Source organism: Dama dama, chromosome 22 (genome assembly GCF_033118175.1).
Source record: "Dama dama isolate Ldn47 chromosome 22, ASM3311817v1, whole genome shotgun sequence".
Classification (NCBI taxonomy): domain Eukaryota; kingdom Metazoa; phylum Chordata; class Mammalia; order Artiodactyla; family Cervidae; genus Dama; species Dama dama.
This window is the reverse complement of record NC_083702.1, coordinates 6,221,522-6,236,331: the sequence shown is the minus strand read 5'-3', so window position 1 is coordinate 6,236,331 and position 14,810 is coordinate 6,221,522. Positions and strand designations below refer to the sequence as shown.

The 14,810-nt window shown below is 51.6% G+C and overlaps 1 protein-coding gene across 2 annotated transcripts in view; it reads right to left on the bottom strand.

The window, feature by feature from the left end:
• Positions 1-14,810, bottom strand: part of SCUBE1 (signal peptide, CUB domain and EGF like domain containing 1) — a 129,622-nt gene that overhangs the window by 95,382 nt on the left and 19,430 nt on the right. For both annotated transcript variants that reach the window (XM_061124369.1, XM_061124370.1), the window contains exon 3: positions 12,737-12,865. In XM_061124369.1, coding sequence (XP_060980352.1) covers positions 12,737-12,865 — 129 coding nt within the window. The remainder of the gene's footprint in view (positions 1-12,736; positions 12,866-14,810) is intronic.

The window sequence follows — 14,810 nt, the reverse complement described above, 5'->3', positions numbered from 1 at the left end:
TTTATTTCTCTGAATTCTGACCAAGACCTTGGCACATGGACTGCAAACAAGAAAGATGAAGGGACGTGTCTGCTCGCCTGTCCCTTCCTCAGCAACTGGCTGTTTTTCTTTGCTGTTTATGGGCTCGGCCTTCTCCACCCTGGGACAGAGCAGGACTTCTTCCCCAGGTCACCACACTGAGCCCTATTCAAAGCTGGCACGGGGCAACTGACAACAGATTTCAACCACGTCCTACCAACAGGAATGGCCGCCCTGTATTGTGCCATGGTTTCTGACCCGAAGGTGCCACCCAAGGGAGAGCAGGAAGGAGAGGCCGCAGGGCCTCCTGATGCCACAACGCCCACCTCACTCCATGCCTACAGCACCCTCCCAGGAACATCGTCACCCCTCTTTTCTGGATAAGAAGAGTGAGCCTGAAGAGCTGGCTGCAAACCCGTGCTGGGAAGGGAGCTGGGGGCCAAGGGTGACGCGTCTGTTCCCAGGTCCTTGCTCTCCCCTCCTCTAGAGCAGAGACCAGAAGGAGCTGGGCCTGGAGACAGGACGGGACAGGGGAGCTCCACGCTCAGCCGGCCGCATGGGCCCCACTCATGTGGGCTGCTAGGAGACACCCCCTGCCCTCCCACAGTTCTCAGAAGTTTTGAGAGCCCCGAGCCCTGACCCAGGGCCAGGCTTGTGTATGCACCACTGTCAGACCATGCTCTCCTAGGCAGTCAGCATCAAACCTTCCGCCTCCTTCCCCGGCCACTGACCTATCCCTCCATCACACAGATGAGTCTGCGCCTGGGAACACAGGGCTAAGGCAACTTTGGAGCCTGGCCCTCCAGGACCTCCCGAGGCAGGAGAGACCTGCCCCTGGGGTCCAGGGACAAGCCTAGGAGCTCAGCATTGAGGCAGAGGGCAGCCTGGGAGGCTACAGGCACCCAGGGGAATGGTGTGCAACTCAGGGGACGCTTTCCAGAGAGGCTGATGCCCGAGCAGACGTGTGACAAGGAGGGGTCATGACGAATTAATGAAGAACACGGGAAAGGGTGATCTGGGCAGAAGGAACAGTAGGTGTAGTGTACTCCAGAGCAGGAAAAGTGGGATGCGTTTAGGAAAACAGAAGTTATTCGACATGCTGGAGATCACAGCTCTGAGAAACAAGGAGAGAGAGAGGTAGATGGGGACTGCATCTGGCAGGGATGAGGAGCTTGGCCACCGTCCCTGGGGACACTCCATGCCACCAAGACATCCAATCACGAGCTGTCAGAGGAAGAAGAACTCTGACACAACAGCCAGGCCAAGGGGTTCCAAACAGGGCGCTGTGGGGGATGGGCTCCCCGGAGAGCAGGGCTCTCATCCCTGGCAGTCTTGCCTCCCATTTCAGCCACGGCTGTGTGACCACGGTGGGATTCTGCTGGAAATAAAGGGTTCTACTGCTGGACACAAAACCCCATGGAATCTGAAAACCATTGGTTGAATCCCACCCCTTACCTCACATGTGATGGGGAAACTGAGGTACAGAGATGGAGGGAGTTTCCCAAGGTCCCCCTGCAAGTCCATGGCCCAAAGAGCCTGATTCCTGGCCCACTGCCATGCCCCGCAGCACTCGCCTGGCCCTCTTCTGAGAGAAGCGCCCATGGCTCTGCCCAGCCCTCCCCCCAACCCCCAGTCCTGAGCTGGCTGCAGGCTTGAGGCTGGAGAAGGCCACTCCACCCCCAAAACACACCTGGGTCTCCATCACTCCACCTCCCTGCCCGCTGCAGGAGCTCCCTGGTTCTGTAATGATTTGGGGAAAGAAGGAAGCCCATTTATAAAGATGTACACTGAGTCCAGTGTGTTTCTTTTTCTCAGGGCAAAGAATTTCCATCAGATTAACAGTTGTAAAAAGCTGGGAAGAGAAGTGAGTCTGAATCCAGCTTGTCCTCTGACAGTGAATCGCTCCAACCAAGTGTGTTCAGACCACGTGAATGTGGGCCAGGAACAGGGACCAGCAGGGAGGGAGGGCAGAAATAGAGAGGACAGGAAGAAACCTCCACAGTTTACCTTGAAAAATATTGGTGTTTATGGAATAAGTATTTGTCTGAAACTGTTTAGTGTCACATTAAAATGGTCAGCATTTTTTTTCCCAGCAAGAAATGCATTTGTGCTGTTGAAGTATAAAGACAAATAAACAGAGGCGAGTCGAGCCTTCGTTAGGGGTTCAGGGAGCAACACATTGTCTCCAGCTGTCCTCCAGGATGAGGGGGGGCGCCTTCAAAAGGGCCGAGGCGCGGCCCTTTCATCCTGCCGGGGACCAGCCCGGCGCAGGGAAGAGCCGTGACCACCGCACCGACGCGGAGCATCTGGGCGCCCACGGTGCTTTCCTCCCACAAGTGCACCTGGGCTCCCGGGCCCCGGCGGGCTCTGCAGAGCTCCTCTCCTCCTCTGTTCATTCTGCCTGGTGGCCTCTGGGGTAACCTGGTGCACATATGATCCTGCCAGACAGGCATCATGTTCATTTTGGAGACAACAAAACCAAGACTGAGAAAGAGGTGATATGCGCCCAAGGTCACAAAATGAGTATTGTGGTGGAGCTGGGATGGACAGCCCTGACACCACGTGGCCCATGTCAATGGATGAGCCCAAGAACCGGTGCAGAGGAAGGGGCGGATTCTGACCGGGGAGGGTGGTGGGCTGTGGCTCGCTGGGCGGGGGCACCGTGTGGAACACGCAGGCCAGTCCCCACCGAAGGGCCTCACACCCTGCTCAGGGGCAAGGTTTGTCCCCCGCATCTCCACCAGCTCAGAAAAGACATCCACCCTCTTTAAAAAGTACCCTGACCGCACACTAGGAGTAAGTGCTAATTAGGTAATTCCCATTTGTTGAGCCCTTGTTGAGTGCCAGGCGTGTGCTCTGCATCTCTTTTGGGCTCTGCATCATCGCTGTCAAATAAGCGCTGCTATTAGCCCCACCAAACAGATGAGGACACAAGGCCCAGAGAAGTGAAGTTACCTGCTCAGGGTCGCAAAGTTGAGTGATGGATCCAGCATTCAAAACTATGCAGGCTGATTCCCAGGGCTCCTCCAGGACTGGGAATATGCCACTCATCTCCAAACCGCAAGCTCCCAGCCCAAGACACAGCACAGGGCAGGCACTCAGGAGATCTTCTGAGATGAATGGCTGTTAAGAGCTCTCAATTTGGATGCCATCTAGAAGCTCTCAGTTCAGTTCAGTCACTCAGTCGTGTCCGACTCTTTGCGACCCCATGGACTGCAGCACGCCAGGCCTCCCTGTCCATCACCAACTCCCAGAGCTTGCTCAAACTCATGTCCATTGAGTTGGTGATGCCATCCAATCATCTCATCCTCTGTCATCCACTTCTCCTCCTGCCTTCAGTCTTTCCCAGCATCAGGGTCTTTTCCAATGAGTCAGCTCTTTGCATCAAGCGGCCAAAGTACTGGAGCTTCAGCTTCAGCATCAGTCCTTTCAAAGAATATTCAGGACTGATTTCCTTTAGGACTGACTGGTTTGATATTACAGTCCAAGGGACTCTCAAAAGTCTTCTCCAATACCACAGTTCAAAAGCATCAATTCCTTGGTGCTCAGCTTTCTTTACAGTCCAACTATTTTTGCCTGCAGAGAAGATCTCCCCTTTATAGTCCAACTAGAAGCTCTACGCTGACACATTCCCCTGAACCCCATACCTGACTACCTCACAGACTTTGAACTTGAATACCGTATCCACTCAGATGGCTACTGATTATGTCAAATTGAACTTGGCCCAACAGACTCTCAGTCCACGCTGTTTCCACTCCACAATCTGTCTTCCCCCAATCTTCCCCACCTCAGGCCCAGAAGCTAGAGTAACTCCAAGCAAAAAACCAGCAGTCACTCTTGATTCCTCTTTACCCTCACTTCTTATATCTAATCCATCATCAGTTCATTCTGGCTCCATTTTCAAAACATACATGAATCCAACCACATCTCATCACCTCCACGATCATCACCCTGGATGGGGCCACCAACATCTCTAATCTAATGGTCTCCATTAGATCTAAACATCTCCATCATAATGGTCTCTGCCTCTTATTTCCCATTGACACATTCTCTATGTAGCAGCCAGAAGGCAAATCTATTAAGACATCCATGGTTAAAATGTCCCATGGTTTCCCAGCTAATTTTTTTTCCCCTAGCTAATTTAGAATAAAATCCTAACTCCTAGGGCCTGTAAGACCCGACCTGACCTGGCCCGGCTCCCTCCTGACCTTATCTCCAGGCCTTCTCCCTCCCTCCAGATCCTCCAGGTACAATGACCTGTTCCCAAACTCACCCAACTTGTCCCTAGCCCTGGCCACCGCCTTTGTCCTCCCCTTTTTGCCTGGAGGGAAGATCTCCCCTAGATCTTCAATGGGCAGCTTCCCGTTCCTCCCTGAGGCCCTTCACCAGTTCCCCTCCCGGTGAATATTGGTGGACCTCTGTAACTGCCTTGATAGGCAGAGCTGGGAGGAAGTGCCTTCTGAGAGCAGACTGTAAAACTGCATCTTGTTCTCCTGGGACCCAGACACTATGCTGTGAGGAAGCCCACACCACCCTGTGTGGACAGACCACACCGAGAGGCTGCCCAGAAGTGTTCTGGCTGACAACCAACTTCAACCATAAGACATCAGCAGAGAATTCTCCAGATGATTCCAGCCCCCATCAAGGCATCTCCAACCTCATGTCTTCCCAGCTGAGGCCCAAACACCGAGCAGCTGAGACAGCCATCCCTGCTGCGTCCTCTCTGAATTCCTGACCCACAGAACCTGCAAGCAGAGTACACTGGTGTTTCATGCCACTAAATGTGGGGAGGTTTTTAACGCAGCAATGGTCACAGGAATACCACGCTCTCCAACACTGCTGCCCTGCCCCCATCACTTCCTGTCACATAGTCGTTGTTCAGTCACTCAGTTGTGTCCAACTCTTTGCGACCCCATGGACGGCAGCATGCCAGGCTTCCTTGTCCTTCACTATCTCCCTGAGTTTGCTCAAACTCAGGTCCATGGAGTCAGTGATGTCATCCAACCATCTCATCCTCAGTCACTCCCTTCTCCTCCTGTTCTCATTCTTTCCCAGAATCTGCATCTTTTCCAGTGAGTTCACTCTGCATCAGGTGGCTAAAGTATTGGAGCTTCAGCTTCAGTATCAGTCCTTCCAATGAATATTTCAGGGTTGATTTCCTTTAGGATTTACTGGTTTGATATCCTTGCAGTCCAAGGGACTCTTAAGAGTCTTCTCCAACACCACACCTCAAAAGCATCAATTCTCTGGTGTTCAGCCTTCTTTATGGTCCAACTCTCACATTGGTACATGACTACTAGAAAAACCATAGCTTTGACTATAGGGACCTTTGTAGGCAAAGTAACATTTTTGGTTTTTAATACACAGCTTTTCTTCCAAGGAGCACACATCTTTTAACTTTGTGGCTGCAGTCCTATCACATTAGTTTTGTTATTTTTCACTGCGGGTGACCGACCGGACTGAACTTACTTCACTGAGTTATGTGCTTCCTTGCGCACTGTCTCCTCCTTGCGCTGCTGCAGGCGCTTTACTGCCTCGTTCACCACTCACTGTTCCTTCAGCTTTTAAAGCTGGCTCTGGCACACAGCCGGGGTTCTGAACATTTTTTGAATAAATGAATGGATGAATATTGGATGGAGCCTTGTGTCACCTGTGGTTTGAGCCGTGAACATTTCTGGGTTTCTCATGAATCTGGGGGTCCCATGACACGTGCTCCATCTAATTCCCCTGGATCTCCGCCACGTGCCCAGCACGGACGTTTGCTGAGCCTGAGGACCTAGGATACAAGGCACTTCTTCAAACTCATTTATTTGTTCATTCTACAAATATTTATTATATGCCTATGATTTGCCAGACACAGCACTCGATTCTGAGGAGGAAAAAGGAGAGATAAACAAGAGAGCTTCTGCCTGCAGGGGAAGAAGACAGAACTCTAGAACCGAGCCGAGTGGAGGTGTGTACAACGTGGTCACAGAAAGAAGGCTTTGGAGAGAAAGGAGACGCAGGCTAGGTCTCGAACGACAAGCCAGACCTCACCAGGTCGTGCTGGGACAGGGGTCACAGGGAGCAGCACTGAACAGGAGGGACAGGAGGATGGTGGGTGTAAGGCCGGTGGGGCCAGAGGGCACAGGTGGGTAAGGAGGAGAGGTGAGGAGAGGAGGCTGGCAGTGCCCTGGCCCAAGGTGCGTCGTGAGCAGATAAACCGGGAGCTGCTGTGAAAGCGACGGGTGCCCCGTGAAAGGGTTCAGTGATCACAGGGCTCTGTGAGGTCACACGGGGAACACAATGTCCCAAAGCAGCTCAAGGGTGACAGAGCTCCTGCAGAGGCAGCAAGGACCTGCCTGGGAGGCAGTACAGATTTTGGGGAACTCTCCAGAGCAAGGGCTGCCCTCATCCCCTTTAGCAGGCCACCCACCAGCCTGGGTTGGCAGACGCTAGGATTTCACTGTGAGTCCCAAACTCACGGGAGCGGAGGGGTGGGCTATCAAACCCCCAATGATCCGGACCAGCCTCCCAGAGCAGGGTCTGTTTCGGGTGCCATGGGGCAAGGGATGGGCAGTAGCTTATGGGCTTGAATCGGCAAATGAACAGATCTGGGCTCTGGTCACAGCTCAACCACTTACTGGCTGTATGACCTTACACGGGCCACTTTCTCTTTCTGAGCCTCAGTCCCTCATTTGTAAAGAGGGGATACTAGTGGCTTCTGCTCAGGGATGAGTGAGGACTAAGGAAGAGAACGTCAGCACAACATCCTGGGTGACTTCGGGCACACAGCAGAGACTCGGCCAACGTCCCCTCACCTCACCCAAGAGGAGCCGACTACCTAGCACCAGGCCGGGCACACAGTAGGTGCTCAAGAAGTGTTAATGGGAATGTCTCGATCTGCTTAACAAAACAACTTTTCTGCTGAATCTGGCTGCGGATGACTCCTCTTCATCAGGGGAAAATGTGCTGAGAAGCAAGTCCGAAATTCAAACTGTGAGCAACTTGAGAACCGTATTTTTCAGTAAGTCAAGATAAAGACTGGGGTCGCAGAGAACATCTGGCTAAGTGAACTAATGGCTTTAGGGGAAAAGGAGCCTTCCTTTGTGGAGTCGGGAAAAAATTATCCACCGCTGGTTTTAATTTAGGATGAAAAAAAAAACCTTATTCTATTAGCCTAAATATTGCTCTTATGTCCAATTGCATGGAGTTTGGAATAATATTTTTCAAACAGAACTACTGCTATTTCAAGTAATTACAATGCTAAAAGCAGTCATTTGGGGTTGAGCAAGGATCTCATCATGGTTTCAAATCCCTCTGGTGTCATTTTCTGTTATATTTGAGAAATTCCTCAATAAAGATGTCAAATAGAAAGAGGGTTTTACTCCCCAGAGAACAGATTTGGCCACCCTCCAGGACACGGTCCCAGGCAAACCATCTCCAAGAAAATAACCTCATTTGCTCAAAAGAAAAGAAAAGGTTCAACTGTGAAAACCCAGGCAAGAAAATAACCCTTCAGCCATCAGCCTCATTTCTCCTACGAGCTCAGAACGCTTTTCAAACTGTGCTGACCAGGCTCGGTTCCAGCCATCATCACGAAGGAATTCAGTGGTGGTTGAGAGAGGGATGTTCCAAGCGGACGAGACTTCTGACCCAGGCTTTTGGAGACAAAACAGGAGATGTAAACAGGCCTGACTGTCCCGATGGGTGATGGCTATGGGGTGGGCTCAGAGTGATTGACCAGAGATGGTCAGGGCTGCACAAAGCAGAGAGAACGCAGAACGGAGAACCCTCCCCAAACTCACTCAGCTTCTCACAGCAGCCAACACCCGCTGAGGGCAGGCCTTGTGCTGGAGGCTCTATCAGGCAGCGTGAACACAGCTCCTACTGAGAGCAAGTGGAGAGTTAAATGACCAACAGGTTGTGAGCAATAGAGAACGGTGGGGAGTGTGGCGATCAGGAACCTCCACACACTCTCCTGAGGCGGGGGCCATGATGCAGAGAGTCCCCGTTGCTGCTGTTCCCACAGAGAGGTGCCCCTGTTCTCGGCCTCATCCCTGTAGGGTTCCTGCTCTGCCGCTCCTGTGGCTACAGCCCTCCCCACGGAGTAAGCAGTCCACAGGCGGTCACAGCACCTGGAACACACTAGATGATGTTCTGGGTGTTTGAGGCCCCTCAAATTCCCTGTCCAGCTCCCCCCCGCAAGCCTATCTCTTCTCAGAAGGACGAATAACAGGACCAAGAAAAAGGGAAGATGGCTTCAAGGCAAATGTCCAGGGTTTACACACTCAGGTTAGGGGGCCCTCAGGCGCCCTGTGGTATAGGACAGGGCCAGGGGTGAGAAGAAGGGGCGGGGAGCAGGCATTGCCCACGCTACCACTTTCTGGCACGAAACTCCAAGAAGTCCTAGAATTCTAAATTCCACTCCAGCCTTCCAAGTCACGAGGAAGGACTGCTTGTCAAGGCAGAAGAGATTGAACATATTTTAGTTCGAAGCTTCCTAACAATCTTTACATATCTGGCCATGTGGGATATGCATTCCTGCCCCAGACCCACAAAGTCAGGGATGGGAGGATTAGGGCCAAGTAGGAACAGAGCTGGAAATACTGAGTTTTATGTGACATCCCTTGATTTATAAATGTGGACAAATAATTCAATCCCCACCGCCATCATCATCACATCAGCAATACGGGGTGAGCGGGAGGGAAAGCAAGCACGTTCACGGGCTGGACTGCGGGCGAGGAGCCTGAAACCTCTGCAGCAATGCGACAACACCCCCGACCTGCGCAGAACCGCCCAGCAGTACGCGCAGCTCTCCAGGTCTACTTTCTTATTTAACTGGCACGGTGACCCTGAGACAGGTACTCCTGACCCATTCTGCAGTTAGGGGAACTGAGACTTGGAGAGTCTGAGTAACTGCTCTCAAACCATAAAACTCATGAGCAATGGTGACAGAATTTGGACCACATCTTCCAACTCCATTAAGTCGAGCTTCCTCTTACAGCGTGACGGTTTCAGCCAGTGTTTACAAGCCTTTGGGATCCCAACACTGCGCTGGGCACGTTTTCAGCGTCTTGTGGGTGAGGAGGTTGTGGCTTTGTGTTGTCAGGCAGGGCTGGAGCCGGTTGGAACCGAGGTCTGACTTCTCCAGAGCCGGAGTTTTGCCGTGAGAAGGAAAAAGCCCAAACATCAAGACGTCTGTTGCGAAGCGTCTGCCCTCAGCTAAAAGCAGAGGAGCAACAGAGAGAGCCTTTTCTTGGCTGCCATATGCGTGCGTTAGAGCCGTATGAAGTTGCAATCTGTGCTCAGAGGTGGGGGTGGGGGAGTCTTACCCAGTTCCTTAAATTAATCAGTATAAAAAGAATCCACTGTGGAAATCACGTTGTTGAAACCAAAACCTGCACAGACTCCATTAGTCTGGAGGCGTTGGGTATACCTGCCCGCCGTAGCCGGGAATAAGGGTGCTTACAAACAGGTGATTCTATCCAGGTAAGAGAGGTGTGAGGGGAAGGGGAGCCTGTGTGTGTGACACAGCCCGGGGACTGCAGCCAGCAGGCCCGGCCCCCACGAGGTCTCAGAGGCGTCAGACTAGCCCACCGCGATACGTCTGGTCTGAAAGTCGACCAGGCTAAGCAAGGCCCACTACATTTGCGTGCTCTGTGCCAGCCACTCTCCAGATGCTCCGCACCCACAACCCCATTCAGTCCTCGTGAGAGCCCGACAGGACAGTGACGGCGAATGCTGTTTTGGTGAGGAAACAGGCCTAGTGGTGAAGTGGCCAAAGGTCACACGGCTGATAACTGGCAGAACCAGGGGTGGAGCCCAGAGCCTGCAGGTCCCAAGGTCTGGCCTCTTGACCACTGGGGATATGCCTGCTCCTGTCAGGACATGCCCGACAGGCAGACTGTCAGGTCTGTCTTCATGGACTAATCCGTTCCTGAAATGGACTCTATCATCTGAAAAAAGGGGCCAACAGCCTGGAAGGTTAAATGTTTACGCTTCTTGGGAGGATTACATGAGATAAAACGTGAACAATACTGAACGTGGTGTCTGGTACAAGAAACGCAGTCCAGCCTCGGTTCTCTCCAATCTCATCAAAGGCCCTGCCTTCCTCTCCAGCTCCACCTCCCAGCATTCCTCCCACTCCCCCCGAGCCCAGCCTCAAGGAGCCACCCACGGCTCTCCACACAGGCCCTGCCCTCACCGCTACCTCTGGAGATTCTGTTCAAGGCAACTTCCTCTTTGAGGTCCCGCAGAGGAGTCAGGCACACTTCCCACCACCGCCCCCCCTCACTCCCACAGCCCATGAAGGGTAACTCTTCATAGACCCCTCTGGGCTGCCATAGTTTGCTGTCCAGACCTCCGTTTCGGCACTTTCTTTGGGTGTAATTACATGTTTACAGATCTGTTTCCCATAACAGCTCATCTGAGATCCAATGTGCGTTAAACAAAAACAGGCAGAGGAACTGGAGATACACCGATAATTCTGGAGGAGTTTCAGAGCACTGGGGATCTCAAGCTTCCTAGCATGCATGCCCAGTCACTCAGCTGTTTCTAACTATTTGTGACCCCCTACACTGTAGCCTGCCAGGCTCCTGTGTCCACGGGATTCTCCCGGCAAGAATACTGGAGTGGGTTGCCATTTCCTCCTTCACAAGCTTTCTATGCATACACCAAAAGCCCAGCTGGCACGATAGAAGGTTTACCCAGCCCTTCCAGGAGACACTGCATCCAGTGCCACCAAAAAATCCAAATAATCCTTTTAACCCAGAAGTTCCAGGAAGACTTGCTAAGTAAGCAGTTGGGAAAACAAGAAAAAATGTTCTATGCCGAGAATCACCTCTGGGTTCTGATGGCAAAATCAAACAAACAAAATAAGCAAAGAATGTAACTGTCCAACCACAGAAGGGTGGCCGAGTCACCTACAGTAATACTGATGCCTGTTTGCTGACTATACTCACCAAGCACCAGCCACGTCACCGTGCTATTTCATTCTCAGACACAACCTGGTGAGGCCGACAGCATGTTATTCCTGTGGCTGTCAGGGTGATGGGAACACCTCCCAGGACTGAGCACCCTGGGACTCAGCACACTTCTCAGCCGCCTGGACATGATCGCAGTTACCACTCACAGCAGCGTGTGAGACAGCTGCTCTGCACGACCTCCCTTTACCAACAAGACCCCGAGGCTTGGTGACGTTAAGAACGTGTCCACGGCCATGCCACACCCCTGCTAAGTCCACGGCCTCACCCCTGAGGCTCCAGCCGTTGTTCCCCAGGTCACACAGCAGTGGGCAGCAGAAGACGGCTGGGAGGACAGGAGCACCTGCTTGGAGGCCATGGGCTTTCTACCAGGAGCTGTTCCTCCTGCTGTGGACTGCAAACCACCTCTGTTATGGGTTGAATTACATCCCTCCCAAGATGCTGAAGTCCTGACCCCCAGGGCTGGTGCGGGTAACCTTTTTTGGAGATAGGTTACTGGCAGATGATCAAGTTAAGATGTTTCGGCAGGGAGCCCCCTAATCCAACAGGACTGTGTCCTTAGGAAGAGAGGACATTTGGACACAGAGATGGGCATGCAGAGAACAAAAACAATGTGAAACAGAGAGGGAAAGTGATCTACGCTCAAAGACAAGCCCGAGGCTACCAGAAGCTGGGAGAGAAACAGGTCCTCCCCCTAAGCCTCATAGGGACCAACCCCGCTGACACCACAGCTTCAGACTTTGAGCCTCTAGGACTCTGACAGAATAAAGTTCTATCGCTCAGGTCATCCAGTGTGTTACTCTGTTACAGCAGCCCCAGGTTGTTAGTCACTGATCAAATGATGAGGCAACTAGGAAAATGGTGATGACAAGGGCCAGGTACCTGATTGCAACTACAGGTAATCACACCCGGGTGCAGAGAGATGCCTGAAAACAAACACTCCAGAGAAACTAAGATGCTTTCCAGTTTTTCTTTGTTCTACATTTTCCCAGTTGTACCCAGAAAGTTTGCATTACTCATAAATTTATACAACTGGCTTAAAAATATATGTATTTGAACTAGGAGAATCTGGAAGTATATAAGAATCCTTGTTATGGGCTGAATTATGTTTCTCCGAAATTTATATGTTGAAGGTCTAACCCTTACCCTCAGAACATGACCATATATACGATAGGACCTTTAGAAAGGTAATTACGTTGAAAATGAGTTGTTAGGATGGCTTCTACTGCAATATGACTGGTGTCCTTGTAGAAAGAGGAGATTAGGGCAAAGAGAGAGAGACAGAGAAACACCAGATACGTGCATGCAGAGAGATGACCATGTGAACACACAGCAAGAAGGTGGCCATTGGCAATCCAAGGAGAGATCCTCAGATTAAAAACAAACCACCAGCACCTTGTCCTCGGACTTCCAGCCTCCAGGACTGTGAGAAAATAAATTTTTTCAGTTTAAGCCCCTCAAGCTCTGCTATTTTGTTACAGCAGTCCTAGCAAACTAATCACTGTTGATGTTTAGACACTAAGTCATGTCAGAGTCTTTTGCAACCCTAGGGACTGTAGCCCTCCCACCTCCTCTATCCATGGGATTTCCCAGGCAAGAATACTGGAATGGGTTGCCATTCCCTTCTCCAGGGGGTCTTCTCGACCCAAGGAGCCGAAAGAGGACAAGCCTTCCCGCTGCCCCCAACGTTACCAGCTGGAGTTGAGAGAGAGGCAGGGAGTGCCCAGTGGGCAGAGCACAGCGGCATCACTCACCCAGGCAGTTGTGTCCGTCGTGTGCCAGCATGAAGCCGTCAAAGCAGGTGCACCTGTAGTTCCCCGGGATGTTGATGCACTCGTGGACGCAGCCCCCATTGTAGAAGTCATTCTCACACTCGTCGATGTCTGCAAAGTGAGGTGCATGAGAAGTGTCAGAGGAAGCCTCGGGGGTCCTCTGCCCCCCCCACTACTGAAGACACGGGGACATGAGTGGTTGGGGGATGACTCAACAGGCATTCACTGACTCAAGTCCTTGCTGGGGCTGGGGAGCTGATCCAAAGGTTACAAAGATGAAGATCTTGGCTTTGGAACGCAGTCAGCCACCAACCTGGGGAGCAAGGTCATGTGGCAGGCATGACTGGAGTGACTTTCAGATCCCCCGATGGTGAAGCAGGCAAGATTCACACTCAGCTCTGGCCCCCTTGAAGCCCTTTCAACACTAACAGCATGCAGGGGCCCTATCTAAAATCCCCCCAAACTGGCTCTTTTCAGGCTATTTGAAAGGTGCCCAGCATGGAGAGCTCATTACTTGTGGGAGAGGGGCTAAGAAATAAATGAACTTCTCATACCACCAAAAAACATAACTTCTGGAATGAGACAAAAGGCCGTATACGCCCCCCAGGGTTTCCTTCCAGATCTGAATTTCTACTGCTTCAGTTTCCTTGTTACAACAAAGACGTCTGTCTCATGAACAATGGCTAATAGCCTTCCTAAAGGTCACCCTTTTTGCCGTTCTAAGTGTTTCTCAACATTTCCCATCAGGGGTCAAACAGCTATCAGTTCTGGAGTTCCAGAGATTAGAGAGGACCGGAGAGCTATAGCAGCGAGTCCAGTTAACATTCAATGAGCTACCCAAGTCCCAGGGGTGACACCATGTGTCATTAAGGCTCCAATCCCCGCATTAACTACGAGGCACAGACCCCGGTCATCTGTATTCCAATTTTACAAGGGAATCAAAGAAGCTGAGGCACAGCAAGGCCAAAGCCTTGCCAAGGGTCACACCTCGACGTGTTATATAAGTGGGATTCGAACCTGTGCAATCCCCCGTTAGAACGAGGGGTACTGGTGGCGTTGAACCTACCCACCTCGACCTCTACAGGCTCACGAAAAGATGGCAACCGGAAGCCTCTCACAGCAGAACTGGAAGTGTCTCCACATCCTAACCGGAAGCAGGAAGGGGCCACCCTTAAGAAGAGGGAACTGAAGGCAAGCCTGGCCGCTTCCACAAATGTCTGAGGGGCTGGCAAGGGGAGACACCCAGCTCTGTGCTCTCTCCACATGGTCCAGAGGACAGAGCTACACAGAATAGAGAAAAGCCAGAAGGACCAATTAATTAATGTTCAGGGGTAGGTATGTCCCATCGGGAAGACAGAGGCTGTCTCATGAGGTAGTGAGCCCTCTGACTCTGGAGATGACCAAGCACTGTCTGGACACCTGTCTGCCAGGAATGCTGCCAGCAGAGGAAATACCGCAGCCCTGAAAGTGCTAGAATACAGGGTCTGTGCAGCCTCCTCCTGGTACCCATCCACCCAGCCATGATGAGGGAAGAATAAGCAGCCTGGATCTGCACAGGTGCAAGAGTCAGTAGGCTTCCCGCCTGCAGAGGCCATCAGTGACTGCTGGGAAGCAGGCTCAGTGCTGTAAGTCATTTGAATTGCTCGATCAGTATACTTAATGTACTTAGAAGTTTTAAATAACATTAAAAGCAGAGTATAACATTTTTGTGTTTGAAAGGGCACATGGATTTATAAAGACTGGGATATCGATTACCTCTCAATCTCTGTGGCTCTGACCTTTTGACAGAGCCCCAGATATACCAATCTAACTACCTCCTCTCCCCCTAGATCGTCCACATTCACTCCAAAGGCAATATGGACCAACTTTAACTCATCAACCTGCACTTCCCTGGGGTTCTCCATCCCAGTAAATATTGTTATCCTTCCATTTCTCCACTGACATCTAATCAGCTACCAACATGTGTATCTTCTACACTCTTAACATGGGTGCGGTCTGCAAACTGGTCACCCATTTCTACTACCTATAAACATGGCACCATCTCTCAGCAGATCCA